This window comes from Somniosus microcephalus, chromosome 11 (assembly GCF_052327205.1).
Source record: "Somniosus microcephalus isolate GS21.2 chromosome 11, FLI_Smic_1.0, whole genome shotgun sequence".
Lineage (NCBI taxonomy): Eukaryota > Metazoa > Chordata > Chondrichthyes > Squaliformes > Somniosidae > Somniosus > Somniosus microcephalus.
Genome location: NC_140997.1, coordinates 27,571,407 through 27,597,160, shown reverse-complemented (window position 1 = coordinate 27,597,160; position 25,754 = coordinate 27,571,407). Strand labels below are relative to the sequence as shown.

The 25,754-nt window shown below is 42.5% G+C and overlaps 1 protein-coding gene across 4 annotated transcripts in view; it reads right to left on the bottom strand.

Annotated features, from left to right (window-relative positions):
• Positions 1–19,656, bottom strand: part of LOC147110430 (kinesin-like protein KIF19) — a 196,371-nt gene extending 176,715 nt beyond the window's left edge. For 2 of the 4 annotated variants that reach the window (XM_086000405.1, XM_086000406.1), the window contains exon 1: positions 19,265–19,654. In XM_086000405.1, coding sequence (XP_085856531.1) covers positions 19,265–19,309 — 45 coding nt within the window. In that variant the 5' untranslated portion in view covers positions 19,310–19,654. Of the gene's footprint in view, positions 1–19,264 lie in introns of all 4 variants that reach the window. The other 2 variants (XM_086000408.1, XM_086000407.1) reach the window with 2 other exon arrangements.
• Between the last annotated feature and the right edge of the window lie 6,098 nt (positions 19,657–25,754).

The following is a 25,754-nucleotide window of genomic DNA, read 5'->3' as shown; positions in this document are numbered from 1 at the left end:
GAATGGGACAGTGCGAGTCGGGATACAGACAGCAGAGTTTTGGATGAGCTGGAGTTTACAGAGCGTGCAAGGCAGGAAGCTGGCCAGGAGAGCATTGGAATAATCAAGTCCAGAGCTAACAAAAGCACAGCTGAGGGTTTCAGCAGCAGATGGGCTGAGGCGGGGCAGAGATGGGTGCTATTACAGTGATGGAAGATGTCAGTCTTGGTGATGGAGAGAATATGGGTTTGAAAGCACAGTTCAGCGTCAGATAGGATGCGGAGCATTCAGAATGAGGACAAATTAGTGGCACCACATTCCTCTTTCAAGACAACCTACAAACAGTTTGGAGTGTTTCCTTTCCCTACATTATAGATATTATACAATATTGCTCTCATTAATCTCACATATTCCAGCACACAATGGACAGGATTGCGGTTTTGAACTGAGGCACCTTATTTGACATAGAGCATATTTAAGCTTTCCCTAAAAGGTGCTGTCCACATACTATATAGCTCATTTTGTGCACATTTGAGAACATGAATCATTTATTTGAACCGGTTCTATGTTCAGTAAAATCCTACCTTTACTTTTTCATAAAGATTCATACTGCATATTTGGGTTCTATATTTCTTGTATCCGTAAAGAATTAAAAAATATATAGTTAAAAAAATTTAGAATTGTAGAGCTTCAGAGCTCTGGTTCTCTCACTGTGACACAATCTTGATTGTGATGCCTTTTAATATGTTCAAAATTTTTTTGTAGGGTATCTCGTTTTAGGGTCCATGTAACTCCCCAACAAAGAAGGTGTACAGAAAGCCTGCTGCCAGGCTACGAGAGCTACGGCACTCTTGTGCAATCTGTAATAAGTGAACAACAAAGTGCGGCCCAATGTGACCTGCTCTCCATAAGAACATAAGAAATAGGAGCAGGAGTAGGCCAATCGTCCCCTCGAGCCTGCTCCGCCATTCAATGAGATCATGGCTGATCTGATCCTAACCGCCAATCCACTATCACAGAACCATCTCCTGAATCTAACAGAATTAGACACATGAAATAGGAGCAGGATCAGGCTACACGGCCCATGGGCCCGCTCCGCTACCCACAGGGCCATGACCGATACGAACCTAGACTCATGTCCAAATTCCTGCCCGCTCCCCGTAACCCTTAATTCCCTTTACTTCTAGGAAACTGTCTATTTCTGTTTTAAATTTATGTAATGATGTAGCTTCTACAGCTTTTTGGGGCAGCATATTCCATGGACCTACCACCCTCTGAGTGAAGTAGTTCCTCCTCATCTCAGTTTTGAAAGAGCAGCCCCTTATTCTAAGACTATGCCCCCTAGTTCTAGTTTCACCCATCATCGGGAACATCCTCCCCGCATCCACCCGATCCAACCCCTTCACAATCTTATATGTTTCAATAAGATCGCCTCTCATTCTTCTGAACTCCAATGAGTAGAGTCCCAATCTACTCAACCTCTCCTCATATGTCCATCCCCTCATCCCCGGGATTAACCGAATGAACCTTCTTTGTACTGACTCGAGAGCAAGTATGTCCTTTCTTAAGTATGGACACCAAAACTGTACGCAGTATTCCAGGTGCGGTCTCACCAATATCTTGTACAACTGAAGCAATACCTCCCTATTTTTATATTCTATCCCCCTAGCAATGAAAGCCAACATTCCATTGGCCTTCTTAATCACTTGCTGCATCTGCATACTAACCTTTTGAGTTTCGTGCACCAGGACCCCCAGATCACTTTGTACTTCAGTACTTTCCAGTTTCTTGCCATTAAGATAATAACTTGCTCTACGATTTTTCCTGCCAAAGTGCATAACCTCACACTTTCCAGTATTGTATTCCATCTGCCAAATCTCTGCCCACTTACTTAGCCTGTCGATGTCCCCTTGCAGGTTTTTTATGTCCTCCTCACTCACTACTTTCCCTCCCATCTTAGTATCATCTGCAAACTTTGATATGTTACACTCGGTCCCCTCCTCCAAATCGTTAATATAGATTGTAAAGAGTTGGGGACCCAGCACTGACCCCTGCGGAACACCACTAGTTACTGATTGCCAGTCTGAGAATGAACCATTTATCCCAACTCTCTGCCTTCTGTTAGATAGCCAATCCTCTATCCATGCCAGAATATTACCCCCAATCCCGTGATTTTTTATCTTAAGCAACAATCTTTTGTGTGGCACCTTGTCAAATGCCTTTTGAAAGTCTAAATACACTACGTCCACTGGTTCCCCTTTATCCACCCTATATGTTACTTCCTCAAAGAACTCCAGCAAATTTGTCAAACATGACTTCCCCTTCATAAAACCATGCTGACTTTGTCCTATTAAATTATGATTATCCAAATGTCCTGTTACTGTCTCCTTAATAATGGACTCCAAAATTTGACCTACCACAGATGTTAGGCTAACCGGTCTATAGTTTCCAGCCTTCGGTCTACTGCCCTTTTTAAATAAGGGTGTTACATTAGCAGTTTTCCAGTCTGCCGGGACCTTTGCCGAGTCCAGGGAGTTTTGGAAAATTATTACCAATGCATCCACAATCCCTACCGCCACTTCCCTCAAGACCCTAGGATGTAAGCCATCAGGTCCAGGTGATTTATCCGCCTTGAGTCCCATTATTTTACCGAGTACCACTTCCTTAGTGATTTTGATCGTGTTTAGCTCCTCCCCCCCTTTAGCCCCCTGTTTGTCCAGTGTTGGGATATTCTTAGTGTCTTCTACTGTAAAGACTGATATAAAATATTCATTCAGTGTTTTTGCCATCTCCATATTTCCCACCATTAATTTCCCGGTCTCATCCTCTAAGGGACCAACATTTACTTTAGCCACCCTTTTTCTTTTTATATAACTATAAAAACTCTTACTATCTGTTTTTATATTTTTTGCTAATTTACTTTCATAATCTATCTTCCCTTTCTTAATCAATCTTTTTGTTATTTTTTGCTGTCTTTTAAAGTTTTCTCAATCCTCTATCCTCCCACTAGATTTGGCGACCTTATATGCCCTTGTTTTTAGTCGAATACTATCCTTAATTTCTTTACTTAGCCACGGATGGCTGTCTTTTCTTTTACACCCTTTTCTTCTCAGTGGAATATATATTTTTTGGAAGTTGTAAAATAACTCCTTAAATGTACACCACTGATCATGTATCGTCTTACCCTTTAATCTATTTTCCCAATCCACTCTACTCAATTCCGCTCTCATACCTTCATAGTCTCCTTTATTCAAGCTTAGCACGCTTGTTTGAGATCCAACCTTCTCACCCTCTAATTGAATATGGAATTCAACCATGTTATGGTCACTCATTCCAAGGGGATCCTTTACTAGGACATTTTTAATTAATCCTGTCTCGTTACACAGGAATAGATCTAAGGTTGCTTGCCCCCTGGTCGGTTCAGTTACATACTGCTCAAGAAACCCATCCTTAATACACTCAATGAACTCATCCTCAAGGCTGCCCTGCCCAATTTGATTTGTCCAATTAATATGATAGTTAAAATCCCCCATAATTATAGATGTTCCCTTATTACAAGCCTCAACTATTTCCTGATTGATACTCCGTCCAACAGAGTTGCCACTGTTCGGAGGCCTATAGACTACGCCCACCAGTGTTTTTTCCCCCTTATTATTCCTTACCTCCACCCAAACCGTTTCATTATCCTGATCTTTTGACCCAATATCATTTCTCTGTATTACAGTGATTCCTTCCTTTATTAACATAGCCACCCCACCTCCCCTTCCTTCCTGCCTGTCCTTCCTGATCATTAAATAACCTGGTATGTTTAATTCCCAGGCATTGTCACCCTGCAGCCATGTTTCTGTAATGGCCACAAGATCATACCCATATGTAGTTATTTGTGCCATTAACTCGTCCATTTTGTTACGAATGCTACGTGCAGATAGAGAACTTTCAAATATGTTTTGTGACACTTAGTTCCTGCTTTTGCCCTTTTTATTACTTTACCTTTTACTCCATACCTTCTGCCCCTTCCTGACACGCTCTGGTTTTTAATTTCCCCACTGCTACCTAAGTCTATGACCTTCTCTGTTGTCATTTTTATTATTTGCTCTCTAGGAATCTCCCCCCCACTAGTTAGTTTAAAGCCCTCTCTACAGCCCTAGTTATATGATCCGCCACAGCAGAGCAATTGAGATCAAGAAATAAAAACAGAAAATGCTGGAAACACTCAGCAGGTCAGGCAGCATCTGTGGAGAGAGAAACAGAGGGTCAGTGGGTCATCGCCCTGAAACGTTAACTCTGTTTCTCCCTCCACAGATGCTAACCGACCTGCGGAGTATTTCCAGCATTTTCTGTTTTTATTTCAGATTTCCAGCATCCGCAGTATTTTGCTTTTGTAATTGAGATCAAGAACTGAGTCGAGTGCAGGTTTGGGCGGGGGTGGGGGTGGTGTGGTGTGTGGAGACCGAACGTGCTTACCCCCACCCTCCTGTCCATGGCACAATGTGTCAGTGTTCTAGAGCACTGCACCAGCGCACTGACATTATGCCCATCAATTCTGAGCTTTAACCAGTACAGCGGGAAACATTTCCATTCCCACATGAAGAGTCTGGAACTTCCAATTCAGCTTGACATTCGGTTGCATCACAGTTCTCTTGCTGCCTACCTATTGTGACAATTTGTTCTTTTCACTTCATTTTATTTTAACCAGCTTCTCACTGATATGTTTACATAATACATGTATCCATAGCAATGCAATAACACTCCATGATGCAACGACCTACATTATAAAAATTATTATACAATTGAGGCCCACATTGAGTGTGAACGAAGGAAGACTTGCATTTATATAGCACCTTTCACAGCCTCAGGCCATCCCAGATCGCTTTACAGCCAATGAAGTATTTTTGAAGTGTAGTCACTGTTGCAATGTACGAAATGCAGCAGCCAATTTGCGCACACCGAGGTCTCACAAACTGCAATGAGATAATGACCAGATAATCTGTTTTCCTTTGTGATCTTGGTTGAGGAATAAATATTGTCCAGGACACCATGGAGAACTTCCCTGCTCTTCTAATACTGCCGTGGGATCTTTTACATCCACCCGAGAGGGCAGACGGAGCCTCGATTTTAAACGTCTCATCCGAAACGACAGCACCACTGACAATCCAGGCTGACACCCCAGCGCTGCGCTATGTGCTCAAGTCTCTGGAGTGGGACTTGAATCCACGACCTACTGACTCAGAGGCAGGAGTGCTACGCACTGAGCCACAGCTGCCACTGTCACTCAGCACATCTCACAGAGCCACAATCAGACTCAGCAATGTGCTACAGAAACGGTGTGTGTTGGATCACGTTCATAAACACGAATAAAGTACTAAGCAGCACTTCTGCTGCACAGTTCAGTTCGTTCACCCCGGTCTTTTAATGATCATTCAAATATCAATGTTTTCAATCAATGCAAATAATTCAGACTCTGCGTCTGGAAATCTTGTTCACATTTATTTTTTAATGAAAGGAACTGAGGTGAATCCAACGCCAGAAATACAAAAGGAGCTTTTATTTTTATCCTTTACCTAACAAGTCCTTCGATCAATGCAAACATTTAGAATAGAAAATACATTTAGAAGATTCATAAACCATTGGTTCTCCATCGTTGGTTATGAACCATTTAATTCTCAAATTATAGTCTAAAAACCTTGAGATTTCAAAATTTAACAGCGGTGTGAAGCTTAAAATCAAACCCAGTGTATTTGCTGAGAACTGCATGACCTGTAACCGGAACACAGTCAAATAAATGATGTAGTAAACATCTTTTATGACACTAGACAGCAATACTTGTTCCCTTAAAATAAATAGCGCTGCAATGTTCTGGCATCAGATGTTTAACGTGCAATGACAACCATTAAATGGTGAAAAGCTAGGAACAGTGGAGGTCCAAAGGGGTTTAGGGGTCCATGTACACAGATCACTAAAATGTAGTAATCAGGCACAAGAAAGTAATCAAAAAGGCTAATGGAATGTTAGCTTTTATAACTAGAGGATTAGAATATAAAGGGGAGGAAGTTTTGCTACAGCTATACAAAGCCCTGGCTAGACCACATCTGGGGCACTGTGCACAGTCCTGGGCAGCGCACCTTAGAAAGGATATATTGGCCTTGGAAAGAGTGCAGTGCAGATTGACCAGAATATCGCCAGGGCTTCAAGGGTTAGATTATGAGGAGAGATTACATAAACTAGGCTTGTATTCCCTGGAATATAGAAGCTTAAGGGGTGCTTTGAGTGAGGTTTTTAGGATTTTGAAAGGAATTGATAGGGTAGATAGAGATAATCTTTTTCTGCTGGTGGGAGAGTCTTGGCCAAGGGGACATAACTTTAAAATCAGAGCCAGACCATTTGAGAGAGAAGTTAGGAAACACTTCTTCATGCACAGGGTATTAGAAGTGTGGAACTCTCTCTCACAAAAAGCAGTAGATGGTAGCTCAAGAATTTTCAATCTGAAATCGATAGATTTTTGCTAAACAAAGCTATAAAAGGATATGGAGCCAAGGCAGGTGGATGGAGTCAAGATACAGATCAGCCATGATCTCATTGAATGGCAGAACAGGCTCGAGGGGCTGAATGGCCTCCTCCTGTTCCTATCTCTCGATTTATTCAGTAGATGAAGGAAATTTAAGTCATCATAAATGCTAGTGTAATTTCAATTCTAAAACCTCGAGACTTTCCCTTTCTCTAGATAATCAAGACAATATATTGCCAGTTCCTATTCAAACATTATTGGATAAATAGGGGATATTTCCAACCTGAAACAATTTTATGAGGTTACTGTGGCGTACCGATCACAGAACGGACACAATCCGCTTTCCGGTCCGTAGACTATAAATCAGGCGTCATGCCTTTAAGAAGGATCACACCTTTAAGAAACTCGATCTGCAACATAGTTAAGCCCAGAGCGGGGGAGGAGCAGTCGAAGCTGGGCACTGATGAAAGACAGTTGTACTTTGTGTAGCTCTGACTCCATTTTGTGTTCAGCATGCAGCCTCAACAATTAAACCTTTTCTGTTGAACCTCTCCGAGTTCAGTATTTTTTGCTAGGAGTACGTAGACTCCTACATTACGACCCAAGCAAATACTGCAGACATGGTCTATTATGCAGGGGATTCAGGGGCTCCTTAAATCCCCAAGAAACTCTGAGCTATCACAAACCTTTTATTTGTTCTGTTTGATATAAAATATACCAGTCATAGAAATACATACAAGTTAAACGCAAAAACCGCCCATTCGGCCCAACCAGTCCATGTTAGCATTTATCCTTGATGCGAAAGAATAGTCCTAATCACATTTACCTGCCCTGTTCTCATATTCCTTTATCCCCTTTTCTCACCCACCTATCCAATCGAATCTTGAATCTAGGTGTCAGCCGTCACTCAGTGGGTAGCACTCCTGCCTCCAAGTCAGAAGGTTGCGTGCTCAAATCCCACTCCAAAGACTTGAGCACAAAATCCAGACTGACACTCCAGTGGAGTGCTGCACTGTTGGAGGTGCCATCCTTTGGATAAGATGTTAAACCGAGGCCCTGCCTGTCCTCTCAAAGAGCAGGGGAGTTCTCCCTGGTGTGCTGGCTAATATTTATCCTTCAACTAACAACACTAAAACAGCTCATCTGGTCATTATCACATTGCTGTTTGTGGGACCTTGCTGTGCGCAAATTGGCTGCTGCGTTTCCTACATTATAACAGTGATGACACTGCCAAAGTACTTCATTGGCTGTAAAGCGTTTTGGGATGTCGTGAAAGGCACTATATAAATGCAATTCTCTCTTTTTTTCTTTTTATTGATAGTTTCTACTTCAACCACTAACCCTGGAACTTAATTCCACAGCATCACAACTCTGTAAAAACGTTTCTCTTGCTCTCTGTTCTAAATCTCTTGCATTTAATCTTCTATCTATGCCCTCTCATTCTAGACTTCAATATTGGAACCAGACTACTCCTAGATCTACCATGTTTCACCCTTTAATAATTTGAAACACTTCTATCATGTTGTCCCGTATCTGTACTGTAATTTTAAAGGCCTCTAGCCTTCACTTTTCTAGTGGAAAGAACCCCAGCCTGTTCAATCTTTCCGGATAGGTATAACCTCTCAGTTCTGGTATCATCCTTGTAAATCAGAGGTTTAAGAATGAGAGGTGATCTTATTGAAACATATAAGGTACTGAGGGGACACGACAGGGTGGATGCAGAGAGGATGTTTCCCCTCGTGGGGAAATCTAGAACGCGGGGGCACAGTTTTAGAATAAAGGGTCGCCCTTTTAGAACTGAGATGAGGAGGAATTTCTTCTCTCAGGGGATCATGGATCTGTGGAATTCTCTGCCCCAGAGAGCTGTGGAGGCTGGGTCATTAAATACATTTAAGGTGGAGTTAGGCAGATTTTTGCACGATAAGGGAGTGAAGGGTATGGGGAGCGAGCGGGGAAGTGGCTTTGAGCCCAAGATCAGCCATGATCTTATTGAATGGCGGAGCAGGCTTGAGGGGCCAAGTGGCCTATTCCTGATCCTATTTCTTATGTTCTTATGTACTGTTCTAATAAAAAAAGCTCCAAGTTTTCAAGTCTTCAGATTTGTATTTCCTTATACCAGGCAGCAGCCTAGTAACTCTACATTGTTTCTGTGCCAAAGCCTCAATATCCTTCCTATAGTGTGGAGCCCAATACTGCACACAGTACTCTAACTGAGGTCTTATTAGCTTTTCTTTGGTACCTGAGGTGCTGCTTTTAGTGTCCTGTGAACCTGTACCCACAAATCCGTATGTTCTTTCACATCACTGACCCTACTTCAATTTACACTATAATTACTGCTGTTCATTTTTTAATCAAAATATATCACCCCACACTTACTGATGTTGAATTCCATCTGCCACTTTTTAGCCCATTTCCCATCTTACCAATATACCTTTGCAGCTTTCTTTAGTATTCTAAAGAATTAACTATACCTCATATTTTAGTATCATCTGCAAACTGCGACACCACTCCCTCGAGGCCTATCTCCAAATCATTGATGTATACCGTGAACAAGTAGCCCCAGAACTGAACTCGGTGGGACACCATTATCCACTCTGGAAAAACGGTCTTTTAACTCCTACTCTCTGTTTTCTCCCTTCTAACCAATTTTAATCGAGTTTACTATCCTCCCCCTAATCCCACACCCCTTAATATTCTCTAATAATTTCCCATGTGGTACGTTGTTAAAGGCTTTCCTAAAGTCCATCTGCAATACATTTCCCCCTTTTACCAAGTCTGTTATCTCCTCAAAGAATTCAGTGAGGTTTGTCAACCATAATCGTCCCTTTTGAATTCAGTGCTTCTTTCTCCATATCTAGATATGTGGCAATTTCATCCTTAAAGGCTCTAAAATTATCCCCACCACAGATGTTAAGGGAATTGGTCTCTAATTACCCGGATTAGCTATAACTCTCTCTTTATAAATGGCCACTCATCAGTTCTCCAGCGCACATCCCTACTAAATAGGCCCCTGAAATATAATTTCTAAGGCCGTGGCAATTTCCTCCTTCATCTCCCTCAGGATTCTAGGATGTATCCCGTCAGCTGTTTTGAATTCCTTTAGCCTAACTAATATCTACATTTTTTTCCTTTTAATCTATTTTTTTTCCCTTTTAGTCATTATACTATCACTCGTCTCACTCTTAACTATTTCAGGATTCACCTTCTCTCCGATATCCTTCTCTTTAGTAAAGGCTGATGCAAGGACGGCATTAAATGCCTAAATAACGAAATAGGTGCAGGGACAGAAAATGTGAACAGTTGTTTAGAAATGTGTGTGACTCTCATGTATTGGAAGATCTGGAGAGTACAGCGCTGATTTTCTGAGTATGCACTGGGGAGAATACCGGTAAATCGCAGGCACTCTGCCCGTGCTTTTCTGCTATGTACTAACAGCGGATGAGGTTCCCCATGTACGCAGAAAATCGCCCCTTGTAGAGAGAAAACGGGGAATTACAGACCGGTAAGCCTGACATCAGTAGTGGAGAAAATGCTAGAGTCCATTATAAAAGATGTAATAGCAGAGCACTTGGAAAACAGTGACAGGATCGGACAAAGTCACCATGGATTTACAAAAGGTAAATCATGCTTGACTAATCTACTGGAATTTTTTGAGGATGTAACTGGTAAAATAGATAAGGGAGAACCAGTGGATGTGGTGTATTTGGACTTTCAAAAGGCCTTCGATAAGGTCCCACATAAGAGATTAGCGTGTAAAGTTAAGGCACATGGGATTGGGGGCAAGGTATTGACTTGGATAGAGAACTGGTTGGCAGACAAAAAGCAAAGAGTTGGAATAAACGGGTCTTTTTCCGAGTGGCAGGCAGTGACTAGTGGGGTACCGCAGGGATCGGTCCTTGGACCCCAGCTATTCACAATATATATTAATGATCTAGATGAGGGAACTAGATGTAATATCTCCAAGTTTGCAGACGACACAAAGCTGGGTGGGCGTGTGAGCTGTGAGGAGAATGCTGAGAAACTCCAGTATGATTTGGACATGTTGGGTGATTGGGCAGAAACATGGCAAATGCAGTATAATGTGGATAAATGCGAGGTTATCCACTTTGGTGTCAAAAACAGGAAGGCAGATTATTATCTGACTGGTAATAGATTGGGAGAAGGGGAAGTGCAACGAGACCTGGGTGTCCTTGTGCACCAGTCGCTGAAGGTAAGCATGCAGGTGCAGCAGGCGGTTAAGAAGGCAAATGGTATGCTGGCCTTCATAGCGAGAGGATTCGAGAACAGGAGCAAGGATGTCTTGCTGCAGTTGTACAGGGCCTTGGTGAGACCACATCTTGAGTATTGTGTGCAGTTTTGGTCGCCTTATCTGAGGAAGGATGTTCTTGCCATGGAGGGAGTGCAGTGAAGATTCACCAGGCTGATACCTGGGATGGCAGGAATGATGTATGAGGAGAGATTGGGTCGATTGGGCTTATACTCGCTGGAGTTTAGAAGAATGAGAGGGGATCTCATTGAAACTTATAAAATTCTAACAGGACAAGACAGACTCGATGCAGGAAGGATGTTCCCGATGGACGGGGAGTCCAGAACCAGGGGTCACAGTCTAAGGATATGGGGTAAGCCATTTAGGACAGAGATGAGGAGGAATTTCTTCACCAGAGAGTGGTGAACCTGTGGAATTCTCTACCACAGAAGGCAGTAGAGGCCAATTCATTAAATATATTCAAGAAGGAATTGAATATATTTCTTAAGGCTAAAGGGATCAAGGGATATGGGGAGAAAGCAGGGACAGTGTCCTGAATTTGGATGATCAGCCATGATCTCATTGAATGGCGGAGCAGGCTCGAGGGGCCGAATGGCCTACTCCTGCTCCTATCTTCTATGTTTTTCTATGTTTTGTATTTTGCATTTCTAGAAGTGCTTCAGTGTAGAAAAAGATCCCAAGGTGCATCACAGAGGTCTAATCAAAAAAAAATGGATGCCGAGCCAAAGAAGGCGATATGAGGACAGGTGACTAAAAGCTGCATCAAAGAGGTTTTTTTTAAGGGGCGGTCTTAAAGGAGGAGAGGGAATGCAGAGGTCGAGGGGTTTAGGGAGCGAATACCAGAGTATAGGGCCAAGGCAGTCACCAATGGCAAAATGAACGGAGGGGGATTCACAAGGGGCCAGTCAGAATACTGAAAAGTTTGGCCGGAAGTGTTGTTGGGCTGGAGGGGGTTGCAGAGATAGGGAGGGGTGAGGCCATGAAGAGGTTTAAAAAGGATGAAAATTTTACATTTCAGTTATTGGGGAACCAGGAACCAATGTAGGTCAGCGAGGACAGAGGTGATGGGTAAGCAGGACTTGGTGCGAGATAGCATACAGGCAGTAGAATCTTTGATAACTATGAGTTAGGCAATCAGCATTAAACGTAAAATTAATATCATATCCTGATAGCTTATCATGCAGTAAGTTATACTATTGTAAGATTTCGCAAAATTCAACAGATTCCCCAAAACCAAGATGATTACCCTAAAGGAGGGATTTTTGGACTGTTACTAAACCATGTCAGAATGGTATAAGAATATTGGGCCTATAGGGAGATTTAAAAATCTAGGACCCCAGGATTTTGGTTTTATTTTAAAAGCATGTTCGAGCCTGTGGAAGAAAAGGGTGCTGCAACAAAGGAATCTTTGGCCTCTGTAAATGGACAGTTTTGAGTATTGGCATTAGCCAAGCTGTCTGGGGACTATCTGGATTGTCTCAGTCATTTTACATAATGACAATAGGCCTACGGAAGAGCAGTTCCCGCCCAAAATCCAAAGCATACATAATGCAGAACATGCCACCAACCAACAAAAGAACCTTGGGTCCCACAGGAAAAGACAAATGTTACTGCAATTAAACAAGAGGTTAATCGATGAGACCACCCCAAAACCACTTCACGCAATCTTAAAACCAATTAAGATCGAAGGGACCATCCCGAAACATATTAAACCATTTTTAACCCATCAATGTTAATGAGCCTGCCAAAACTAACAAAGAGACAGAACTGATTTGGCGCGCAGATTAGCAGGCCTCGAACAGTATAATTGAGGGCCTGTTTTTTTTACAATAGGAGTTGTGTGCTACAAGTTCAGCAAAGGTGCAGTGCGGTTTCAGAGTTCGGTTCAAGGAGTGCGGGTCCAGTTCGGGTCGAGCGGTTCAAGCAGTTGAGTGAGAGGAGGGTTGAAGGAGTGGAGATGAGTTAAAGAAAAGAGTTTGCTTCATCGTTCATGTCAAATCAAGTCATCAAGTTCAGTCCAAGAAGAAGCTCCCTCTCAAAGAAATAACACACCGCCGGAGATCTCGCGGCAGACCAGGGCCCCACAAAACAAACAACCAAATATTACTAGCAACCAGGTAATATTGGGCCACCGCGACCAACAAAACCCAGCTCGGAAGAAAACCGAAGATCCGCAAGTTTTCCACTCTATAATCTAACCTGACTTACCCCTGGGTAAGATTTTATCGAAAAAGACTCTAAACCCTACTTCTAACCAAAAGAAATTGGGTACTCGCCTGATAGATCCAATACGCACCCTACCGCATCAGTGGACTCGCGAAGACTGACCAGACACGCAGGTGAAGTCCTCTACCGCGTCCGGGGTATGGCAGGCCCCAACCGACACATCTAGAGAACCCCGAAATCGCGAACCTCTACAACTGTCAAAAGAAGTCATTTTGGTGAGCATTATCCCTGGTCCTCTGGAGCCCAACTTAGCTAGTGAAGTGGGGTTGGGAGGGGTGAAGTAGTCTGTCTATTGTTATTTTCCCTCGTATATTCCAAAGTGTTCCCCCAATTTAGAGTGTTAAGATTATTGTGTTGTGTATTTTCTTTCTCAAAATAAAGATCAAAATTCTTTCACCAAAATTCAGTTGTCTGCTGCAATTTCATTACAGCCCCCAAATAAGTCCAAGGTCTAGAACCAAAGGAGTGGGAGCGATTTGACCTGCTCATAAGTCAGAGGCGAAGCTGACCCCAAACACCACCCCTTACACTATTTATAACTTGTGTTTTTTCTTCTTGTTCAGACTGGGCTGCTGGTCGATTCAGCGAAGCAGAGGACAAAAAGGCTTCTTGGGCTGGAGATACATTACTGTGCCCTCAAAAATGTTACCAGTATCAAAGCAAATATTTTTGAAATGAAATGATACACTGCCATGGAGCACTGCCAGGTGGGAGCAGTTCCAGTCTTGCAACCTGGCAAGAGTACAACAAAGCAGTTGTCCAGGTCGGGGGGAGAAATAGCCACAGATAGCGTAGATACAGAGAAAATCTCTTAGAATTGTACAAATAAGACATTTTAATTTCACAAAAATGTATTTGTTGCTGGTGTAGAACTAGTTAGGCTTTGCTTGTTGAGAAGTGAAGGATCAAATTTTGTACAATGGAGTCAGTTTTCAGAGCAGTGAAAAGTGTGCGGCTGTTTCCTGTTAAGGGCCCGGTCATTATGTTAGTGGTGATGTATTCAGTCACAGTTCACCAGTGGCCCTGGTTATCACACGTGTGTGCAACAGTAACAAGCCTGCTGTAACAGCCACCTCTGCTGGATCTTCTGCCACTAGTCCTGGTTCCTAGGCTTTGCACTTTGTGCAGGCAAGCAGCCAAACTGCTCCCATTGTTTTTGCCAACGCCACACTGAGCCATCTGCTGGGAGGTTCGGAGAACATCCTAGGACAAAGCACCCTTCAATTTTCAATACCCCCTGTGGAGAGGCACCTTGCCTCTCTTTAGCACCTCCCCCGAGCAGTGCAGCTGGGTTTAGCTAATCAATGGCCTGGAAAATTGATCCCTGTCCCCCCCACAGTCTGACATCACCCCTTAGTGTTCCAATCCACTGTGGCACTCAGTGCCCAAGCACTGCGAGCTGAAGTAAAGAATGCATCAAACAAAGACGTGCGTGTGTATAACAATTAAACAGATTCTGCAGAGTGAGTTCAAGACTGTAATCTAAATTCAGACTTGAGACCTCTCATTTAAAACATAATATGGACACTTCAATTAGATTACAGCTTTGAGACTCACTCTCAATTTGAGAATGTCAAATATCATTTTTTTTTTTAAGTATAATAAATGCGAACTTTAAACCCAACAACACTTTATGCTGAAAACACAAACCCTTTTTATTAAATACTACGCCTCGGCGAGGAAGTATAAATCTTGGAACCATTGTGGGTGTAGAATACCTATCACGTGCACTGCAAGTTACAAATGAAATTCAATGTTCAAAGTGGGGACCATTAGCCAAATATTCAAACTTGTGTTGAGAGAGGTGTTGTGCCCCTGCACATTTAGTATTTTAATGTTTGATTTACATTAGGCAGAGTTTTACAAAACATCACACAAAAGTATATTGTTTTATCCTGCAAAAGAGAAAAATGCTATATTGTTGAATGTGAGATAATGCACAACAGCAACATCTTACATTTATATAGTGCCTTTAATGTAGTAAAACTTTCCAAAGCACTTCACACGAGCATTATCAAACAAAATTTGACACTGAGCCACATAAGGACAGATGGCCAAAAGCTCGATCAAAGAAGTAGGTTTTAAGGAGCTTCTTAAAGGAGGAAGGAGAGGTAGAGAGGTTTAGGGAGGGAATTCCAGAGCTTAGGGCCCAGGCAGCTGACAGCACGGCTGACAAAGTTGGAGCGATTAAAATCGGGGATGCGTAAGTGGCCAGAATTGGAGGAGCGTAGAGAGTTGTAGGGCTGGAGGAGATTACAGAGATAAGGAGGGGCGAGCATGGAGGGATTTGAAAACAAGGATGAGAATTTTAAAATTGAGGCATTGCCGAACCAGGAGCCAATGTAGGTCAGCGAGCACGGGTGCTGGGTGAACGGGACTTGGTGCGAATTAGGACACAGGGTGTTGTAGATAAGCTCAAGTATATGGAGGGTGCAAAATGGGAGGCTGGGCAGGAGAGCATTGGAATAGTCATGTCTACAGGTAACAGGCATGGATGAGGGTTTCAGCAGCAGGTGAGCTGAGGCAGGGGTGGAGCTGGGTGATGTTATGGATGTGGAAGTAGGCAGTCTTGCTGATGAAGCGAATATGTGGTCGGAAGCTCATCTGAGTGTCAAATACAACCGAGGATGCGAATGGTCTGGCTCAGCCTCAGACAGTTGCCAGGGAGAGGGATGAGTCAGTGACTAGGGAACGGAGTTAGTGGCGGAGACCAAAGACAATGGCTTCAGTCTTTCCAATGTTTAGTTGGAGGCAATTTCTGCACATCCAGTACTGGATGTCGGACAAGCAGTGTGACAAATCAGAGACAGTGGATTTTTAAACACTAAAATATTCCACAGTCCCTACAAAATGTGCAGACTGTGTTGCTACTTGGGCTTTGCAGTTACAGTTTTACTACAACAGATCTCTTGTGGCTGTGATAGCAGGTTCATTACTGTCACACATGTGTGATAACCAGGGCCACTGGCTAACTGTGGCTGAATACATCACTACTAACGTAATGATGAGTCAGAGCATATAGGGCTTTTATAACGACAGAGGTGTTATCAACAAAGTGTGACAGTGAATGTGTTCAGCCGGTAAGTAGAATACTTACAGAAAATGTGCTCTTCCCACATGTTTTTTTTAATGTACTACTATAGTTTGTCTTTCACTGCTAGCAATCCAGGGATGTGGTTAGCCTTGGCTCAGTTGGTAGCACTCTCGTCTCCTGAGTCAGAAGGCTGTGGGTTCAAGTCCCACCCCAGAGACTTGAGCTCAAAAATCTAGGCTGACACTCGAGTGGAGTGCTGCACTGTCAGAGGTGCTGTCTTTCAGATGAGACGTTAAACCGAGGCCCCATCCTCTCGCTCAGGTGGACGTAAAAACATCCCATGGCATTATATCGAAGAAGAGCCGGGGAGTTATCCCCGGTGTCCTGGCCAATATTTGTCCCTCAATCAACATCGCTGAAACAGATTATCTGGTTATTTATCACATTGCTGTCTGTGGCAGCTTGCTGTGCGCAAGTTGGTTGCTGCGTTTCCCACATTATAACAGGGACTACACTCCAAAAAAGTACTTCACTGGCTGTAAAGCACTTTGAGACATCCTGAGGTCATGAAAGGTGCTATATAAATACAAGTCTTTCTTTACTTTTTTTAAAAGCACTGCACACACATAGTTTCTTTTAAGAATCAGGCTCGATAGAAGCACTAATACAATAGCAAAATACTGCGGATGCTGGAAATCTGAAATAACAACAGAAAATGCTGGAAAAACTCAGCAGGCCAGGCAGCATCCGTGGAGAGAGAAACAGAGTTAACGTTTCAGATAGAAGCACGTTTCACTTAAAAAAACAAGTTTATTCCACCTATGAATCTTTCCCCATTCATTTCCATGGTATTACATTCCGCAAGACCAAACAGGCCAACTCATATAAAAAAAAAATGTTTTAGCAATGTTGTCAAGTTTAACCCTTTAGTTCTTCTAATGTTTGAGGATTGGAGGAGGGTATATGCAGAATTAACCTTTTAAAAAATTCGAAACATTGCTAACATTTCTCAAAGACATTACGACACTGAACAAATTGAACCAAAGTGGGACGGCCCTGAGAAAAATAGGACTGTTGACAAATGCAAAGTGGCTAAAATGCACCCCAATGATATCAAATGAAATATAAGTTCGATGCTCTGAAGGGAAGTATTTCTGGGTAGATGAGCTAGCATGAGTCCAATGGCCTTCCTAATCCTTAACTATCTTTTGAGCAGTAAACTGTTCTTGTATTGGTTTAAACAGCTAAGCTTGAAGTCACTCCATTTAATGTAACACAATAGCCATTTAGTGCCTCATATGTTCTTGACAGAGCTCCTGATAATATGGTACGTACACATTGCATTTTGTGAAAATAAGAATGGAAAATTGTGTGCAAGCTATCCAATCAGGGACTTTACCACACTTATCTAATGTAAACATTGACTTAATGTCTCTAATTTAACTCAAAATGAAATAAAAGTTTACGCAAAAATACATTTTAACAGGCAGCAGCAACAGAGTGAATACTGGCAATGTTAATATTTGTATGAAAATCTGAAATTGTTCTGACACTACTCAAGTAGCCTAAAGCTTTTCACAAATTAATCACAAACAGTAGATGAACTATTCAGCAGTTAGTTTGTCAAATTTAGTATCAAAGGATCCCATTTTTGAAGGCCCTGGTAGCACCTTGTTGAATACAGGAATAGTCAGGGCTGGTCGCTGCAAAACTTACACTGAGAACACTTGTAGCAGGAAACAAAATTAATTTACTGGAATACTTTTCTAGCTAAAGAAATCGGCATTTTGGCAGGTCATTGAGAATATAGTTTTATTCCCATTGATATTTCCCAAAACAATTATTATAAAATATCCAGAGTCTGGGTTTAAACTAAGTCATCTTAGCAACCTGGGTAGTGGGTTGGTGGAAGCTATGTCTAAGAAACAGAAGTCATCTCTTACTTACACCCAATAGTTCCACAGGTTACTTTTCTTAAAAGCAAATGGTCCAACAAAGCTGTCGAAAAGGTTTTCAATTACTAGTGGAAATAGAAATACCTGATCATAATAAAAATGATCAAGGCTCCCCAAAGGCTCAGTGAGTTAGTGCACTGCCCGAGGCAGTGCCAGTTGACACAGACCAGGAAGACCTTATCTAATATTCTGGTCTATCCTGAGTTAGATGACCTCAGCCAAGGCAGCTGTGGGCACCGTACAATTGATACCTGTGCCTTATTCTCACTCCTGATTGGTAACCTACCCTGGTGGCTGCTGTGAGCAGAAAAATATTTCAAGAACAATTACTGATATACAAAAAGATACAAGTCATATTTCCCACAGCAACTCTGGAAGCACACAACAGAATGAACAAGAAAAAGTAAAAGCCAATCAGGCTGTCAAGACTGTTCTTTCCATGTACAATCCGTTCTTTTGCCTTTGTTTTCTTCAACAATTCTCTCCCCTCCTAAAAGGCAGAGACTCTTTCAGGTGCACCAATCACTCATCGATACCATTATTCATGCGAGAGAGCCTCAATGGTGTCAGTTGGCTATTTGACAAGAGGGTCCCTCACAGCAGAGTCCCAACCTGCTCTTTGCCTGATGTTTACATGTACACTTCCAGCAGAGGCTGCTGGATTGTAGGAGCAGGGACTCTGGCTTGATGCCCCCTTCCCCCAGCCTCACCCAAAGACTCTGTGGCAAACCACAGCACCTCCACTCTGTCCCAGTTGAGCTCAGCTACCTCTGCAGTTGAGGGTTTGAACCTGTGACCTTCACAGTCTGCATGGCTGAGCTGCATCCAATCCACTTTATCACAGATGCCAGCAACACCAGTTAAATCTCATAAGAAAGGGTCCTGCAAAGGAAAATCAAGTAAAACTGCAGGGCACCTGTCTAACCTTACATCCTATATTATTTATGCCAGCTCAGCTGCCTTTGTTGGCATGTCATTGCCATGGTCCCAGCAGTTTGGAGATCATGTTTCACACATGATCTCTACCTGTTCTACTGATTCTACTAACCTTCCATTCCCTTCTTAACACGAAGCAGTTCAATTTAACCTTGGCTCTGACTCTAATCCCAAGTTTTGCTTCAGGCTTATTTAGTTTGGCAGGAATGTCCCAACATGTTGGACCCAGGTAGCTCAATGCAATCTCACTCAGGCGAGCTTCCCACTTGCAATTGAGGCAGTTTGTCCTGACTATATGTAGCGAGAAAAAACTTATTAACAAGCACGAATGTGTAACTTTAGTCCCACAAGATAGTGCTCACCGTGAGCTGATGATAAATCCTGGACTCTCCTCCCAGCTCCTTCATGACTGTGGAGATTGGTTTCCCCCCCCACTACATCCAGCTGATAGCTTCCATTCCTTACGCCCAGGACTTGAATTCTCGGACTGTCCGCTTCTGGCTGTGGGTTTTTACAGTGAAGGCGGAAATGCTTTGCCCCAGTTACATATCATTTGTTTGATGTTCCTGCTGCGGGCGGCAGGATTCGTGTTACCAGGGATCCTTCGAGCGACGCTGATACGTCCCCAAACAGCACGGCGGCGTCAGCACAATAACCCGAGCTGCAACTCTTCAAACACCAATGCAAAAACCTATTTAAAAAAAAATAGAATCAGCAGCATCAATCGATTTAAAGCGACATTAAAGCCCGGGAAATAATTACTGAAAGGTAGTAACAGCCGTAGCAATAGCAACCCAGGGTACAAATATCCATCAATCAATGTTTACAATGAAGGAGGGGCCACAACTTACACTTATAAAGAATCTTCAGTTAAAAGAATGCTCATAGGAACAGGAGGAGGCCATTCAGCCCCTCGAGCCTGTTCCGTCATTCAATGAGATCATGGCTGATCTGCGACCTAACTCGTTATACCCGCCTTTGGTCCACATCCCTTAATACCTTTGGTTAACAAAAAGCTATCAATCTCAGATTTAAAATTAACAATTGATCTAGCATCAATTGCCGTTTGTGGAAGAGAGTTCCAAACTTCTACCACCCTTTGTGTGTAGAAGTGTTTCCTAATTTCACTCCTGAAAGGTCTGGCTCTAATTTTTAGACGATAGCTCCTAGTCCTAGAATCCCCAACCAGCGGAAATAGTTTCTCTCTATCTACCCTATCTGTTCCCCTTAATATCCTGAAAACTGCGATCAGATCACCCCTTAACCTTCTAAATTCTAGGGAATACAACCCTAATTTGTGTAATCTCTCCTTGTAACTTAACCCTTGAAGTTCGCTCAGAGTGTTTAGCAAGGTGGAATAGAGCAAGATTGATAAAAGGACTATCAATGAGATGAGATTTTGGGTAGCTTCTGAAGGATGGGAGAGAACTAGGAGGGCAAAGTGGTTTTGGGACAAAATTCCAGAGGACAGGATGCAGTGAGTGAATGAATAAGGTAGGCGTAGAGAAAATGCTTCCACTTTTGGGGGGAATCCAAAACTAGGGGTCATAAATATAAAATAGTTACTAATAAATCCAATAAGGAATTCAGAAGAAACTTCTTCACCCAGAGACTGGTTAAAATGTGGAACTCGCTACCACAAGGAGTAGTTAAGGTGAATAGCATAGATGCATTTGAGGGGAAGCTAGATAAGTAGATGAGGGAGAAAGGAATAGAAGGATATGCTGGCAGGGTGAGATGAAGTAGGGTGGGAGAAGGCTCATGTGGAGCATAAACACCAGCATGGACCAGTTGGGCCGAATGGCCTGTTTCCGTGCTGTAAATGCTGTGTAATTCTATATGTAATTCTCTGTAAATGATCTCCAATAGTCTCGTGGCAGAAGCAGTAGACAATTTTTATAGGAGTGGAGGGTTATATGGTTGGAGAAGATTGCTCACATAGATGGAGAGAAAGACCCTGGAGGGATTTGAAAACTTGGAAGTCAATTTACTTGGCAAAAGCATGACTAATTGGTATGTGAGACTTTGGTCAGAAGTTAGAATTCTGAATTGGCTGAAGTTTATGAAGGGTGGAGGAAAGGCATTGGAGAAGTTTAATCCTTGAAGTGATGAAGGAGTGGATTAGGGTTTTGGCAGCTGTGGGGGGGAAGAGATAGGAATATAAATAGGCAATGTTCTGAGGCTGAAAAAAGTAGTACAGGTTAAAGGCCAAATGTGGGTAAGTAGCTCAGCTTGGGGTCAAATAGGACACTAATGTTGTGCACGACTTGCTTTTGCCTGAGGGAGCGACTAGGTAGGTGGATGGAGTGAAGGCTCAGGAGCATGAAGGTGCTGACAGTATTCTAAAATAATTACTGATTTGCCAACATTGGGTTTACGGAAGTTATCATTCATCTAAGATGTCGGACTGGCACTTTGAAAGTGTAGCAGCAGTTTTGGAGTTGAGTGTCGTAGCAATAAAGTAAAAGTACAGGACTGGAAAAGACTGCAGCCCAAAATCTAATACCTCACAATTGCCAAATATCTTGAGGGAATCATTCGAAATAGGAGTCGTGCCTGAGGATTAGAAAGTAGCTCCCCAACACTAATCTTTAAAAGGGGTCAGAGCAATGTCTCAGGAAAGTACAGGCCAGTGAAGCAAACATCTGTTTTGATTAAAAGTATTATAAGGCATCTTAGCAGAGAAGATAATGAATCACCCAAATTGATATGTTAATAGGGAATAAACATAGGAAGGAAGTCTTGGTTAGCAATTTAAGTCGAGTTCTTTGAGGAAATCATGGACCTTTTGGCAACAGAAATTTTGTGGATGTGTTTAGATTTCAACAGTGTCTTTGGAATTGTGGAATAGAAACAAACTTGTGACAATAAGTTGAACCAGACAAAGCAAAGGGTGGCTGTTAATGAAACACCACCATAGGGTTACATAGGATATACAGCACAGAAACAGGCCATTTGGTCCAACCAGTCCATGCCGGTGTTTATGCTCTACTCGAGCCTCCTCCCGTCTTTCCTCATCTAAATCTATCAGCATAACCCTCTATTCCCTTCTCCCTCATATGCTTGTCTAGCCACCCCTTAAATGCATCTATACGATTCGCTTCAACCAGTCCCTGTGGTAGCGAGTTCCATATTCTCACCACTCTGGGTAAAGAAGTTTCTTCTGAATTCCCTATTGGATTTCTTGGTGACTATCTTATATTGATGGCCTCTAGTTATGCTCTTCCCCACAAGTGGAAACATTCTCTCTGTATCCACTCTAGCAAAACCTTTCATAATTTTAAAGACCTCTATTAGATCACCCCCCAGCCTTCTTTTTTCAAGAGAACAGAGACCCAGCCAAGTTCCCCTTTAATTTTTCCACAATTTGCCTCCATGGTATCCTTGGGTAGTCCAATTTCATTCACTACCCTCTGCATAAAATCTAAACTCTCTGCTCAGTTTGAGCCTGTGTCCCCGAGTTCTAGAGTTTGTGGAAACCTTGAAAATATTATCAGGGTTCAACTTACTTAGTTCCTTAAAGTTCTTGAATAATTGCATAATATCTGCCTGGAGCTTTCTCTTCTTCAGAGTGAACAACCCCAGGCCCTTCAACCTCTCCTCACGGCTCAGGTGCTTTAAACTAGACATCAGTTTAGTTTGTTTTTTTCTGAACTGCTTCAAATGTCTGAATATCTAGGCTGTAGTACAACAACCAGAAATGCACACAATACTGTAGATGGACCAGATGTGGCCATACCAGTGCTTTGTACAAACTCATTGTCATCACCTGGGATATGTGCTCCATCTCCTTGGCTACACATCTCAAGACTGTGTTAGCTCTCCATGCTGCTGCTGCTGCTGCTGCACACAGTGCTTTAGGTTTCAGTTGGCTGTCCATCAATATTCCAAATCCCTCTCCTTAATCAGCCCACTTCCCAACCTATACAGATGCCCCTCTTATTGGTTTGCCTGCCCCATATCATTTGAATACCCTACCTCCAATTTAGTGTCATCTGTAAACTTAGTTTCCCGTCCCCAGTTCCAAATCATTTATATATCACTAAAACAGTTATGGCCACAGCAGTGACCCTTTGGCACATTGGTGCAGTCTCATTAACAGCCACCCTTTGCTTTGTCTCGTTGAACTGATTGTCACAAGTTTGTTTCTATTCCACAGTTCCAAAGACCATGGAATAGAAACAAACGTAATACCGATATTTAAGAAGGGGGATAGAACATGTCCAGGGAATTATAGACCAGCCAGCTTAACATTGGTGGTAGGAAAAATAATGGAATCCCCACTAAAGGAGAAACTAGAAGAACACCTAGAAACCCAAAACATAGTAATGAATAGTCAGCATGGATTGTAAAAGGGAAAGTCTTGCTTGACCAACCTCATTGAATTTTTTGAAGAGGTTACAGAGAGATTAGACAAGGGTAATGCAGTAGATGTACTTTATCTAGATTTGCAAAAGGCTTTCGATAAGGTACCCCATAATAGATTGATGAACAAGGTCAGAGAATGCGGAGTCAGGGGACAAGTAGCAGAATGGATTGCTAGCTGGCTTCAAGACAGAAAGCAGAGAGTAGGGGTAAAGGGTAGTTATTCACAGTGGCAGAAGGTGGGTAGTGGTGTTCCACAAGGATCAGTGCTGGGACCACTATTGTTCACAATTTATGTTAATGATTTAGACTTTGGAATCAAAAACACAATTTCCAAATTTGCCGATGACACCAAATTGGGGGGATAGTTAATACTGAGGAGGACTGCAACAAATTACAGGAGGACATTTAATAAACTTGCAGAATGGGCATATAATTGGCAAATGAAGTTCAACACAGATAAATGTGAGGTATTACATTTTGGTAGGAAGAACAGGGAGGTCACTTATTACTTGGAGGGTGCGAGTCTAGATGGAGTAGAGGAACAAAGGGATCTCGGAGTACAAATACACAAATCACTAAAGGTTGCGACACACGTTAGCAAGGCCATAAAAAAAGCAAACCAAGCACTAGGGTTTATTTCTAGAGAGAAGGAATTGAAAAGTAGGGAAGTTATGCTAAACCTATATCGAACCTTGGTTAGACCACACTTAGAGTACTGTGTACAGTTCTGGTAAAAATGATATAGAGGCACTGGAGAGGGTGCAGAGAAGCTTTAGAAGGATGATACCAGAAATGCAAGGGTATAAATATCAGTAAGGGATGAACAGGCTGGGTCTCTTTTCTCTTGAAAAAAGCAGGCTGAGGGGTGACCTAATAGAGGTCTTTAAAATTATGAAAGGTTTTGATAGAGTGGATACAGAGAGAATGTTTCCACTTGTGGGGAAGAGCGTAACTAGAGGCCATCAATATAAGATAGTCACCAAGAAATCCAATAGGGAATTCAGAAGAAACTTCTTTACCCAGAGGGTGGTGAGAATGAGGAACTCGCTACCACAGGGAGTGGTTGAAGCGAATAGTATAGATGCATTTAAGGGGAGGCTAGACAAGCATATGAGGGAGAAGGGAATAGAGGGTTATGCTGATAGATTTAGATGAGGAAAGACGGGAGGAGGCTCGAGTGGAGCATAAACGCTGGCATGGACTGGTTGGGCCGAATGGCCTGTTTCTGTGCTGTATATCCTATGTAATCCTATGGTGGTGTCTCATTAACAGCCACCCTTTGCTTTGTCTGGTTCAACTTATTGTCACAAGTTTGTTTTATTCCACAATTCCAAAGACTCTGTTGAAATCTAAACACATCCACACAATTTCTATTGCCAAAAGGTCCATGATTTCCTCAAAGAACTCGACTTAAATTGCTAACCAAGACTTCCTTCCCATGAATCGATGTTTATTCCCTATTAACATATCAATTTGGCTGTTTCATTATCTTCTCTGCTAAGATGCTTTATAAATACTTTTAACCAAAACAGATGTTTGCTTCACTGGCCTGTACTTTCCTGAGACATTGCTCTGACCCCTTTTAAAGATTAGTGTTGGGGAGCTACTTTCTAATCCTCAGGCACGACTCCTATTTGGGAGAATATATAATGGAGAATAAGGAAATGGCAGACCAATTAAACTCATACTTTGGTTCTGTATTCACAAAGGAGGACACAAATAACCTCCCAGGAATATCGGCAAACATAGGGACTAATGAGAGGGAGGAGCTGACAGAAATTAGTATCTCTAGGGATATGGTGTTGGGTAAGTTGAGGGGACTGAAGGCCGACAAATCCCCAGGGCCTGATAAACTACATCCTAGGGTACTTAAGGAGGTGGCCCTGGAGATAGCAGATGCTCTAAGGATCATCTTCCGGAACTCCATTGACTCGGGAACAGTACCCGTGGATTGGAGGGTAGCTAATGTTACCCCAATATTTAAAAAGGGGGGTAGAGAGAAAGCAGGGAATTATAGACCAGTAAGCCTTACATCGGTTGTGGGCAAAATGCTAGAGTCCATTATTAAGGATAAAATAGCGGAGCACTTGACAAATGGGGAAAGGATCGGACAGAGTCAACATGGATTTACAAAGGGTAAATCGTGTTTGACTAATCTGCTGGAATTTTTTGAGGAGGTAACTGGTAGAATAGATGGGGGAGAGCCAGTGGATGTGGTGTACCTTGACTTCCAGAAAGCCTTCGATAAGGTTCCACACAAAAGATTATCATGCAAAATTAAGGCTCATGGGATTGGGGGCAAAGTATTAACGTGGATAGAGAACTGGCTGGCGGATAGAAAACAGAGAGTTGGAATAAACGGCTCGTTTTCGGAGTGGCAGGCAGTGACCAGCGGGGTGCCGCAAGGATCTGTCCTGGGACCCCAGCTGTTCACAATATATATAAATGATCTGGATCAGGGAATTGGATGCAATATTTCCAAAT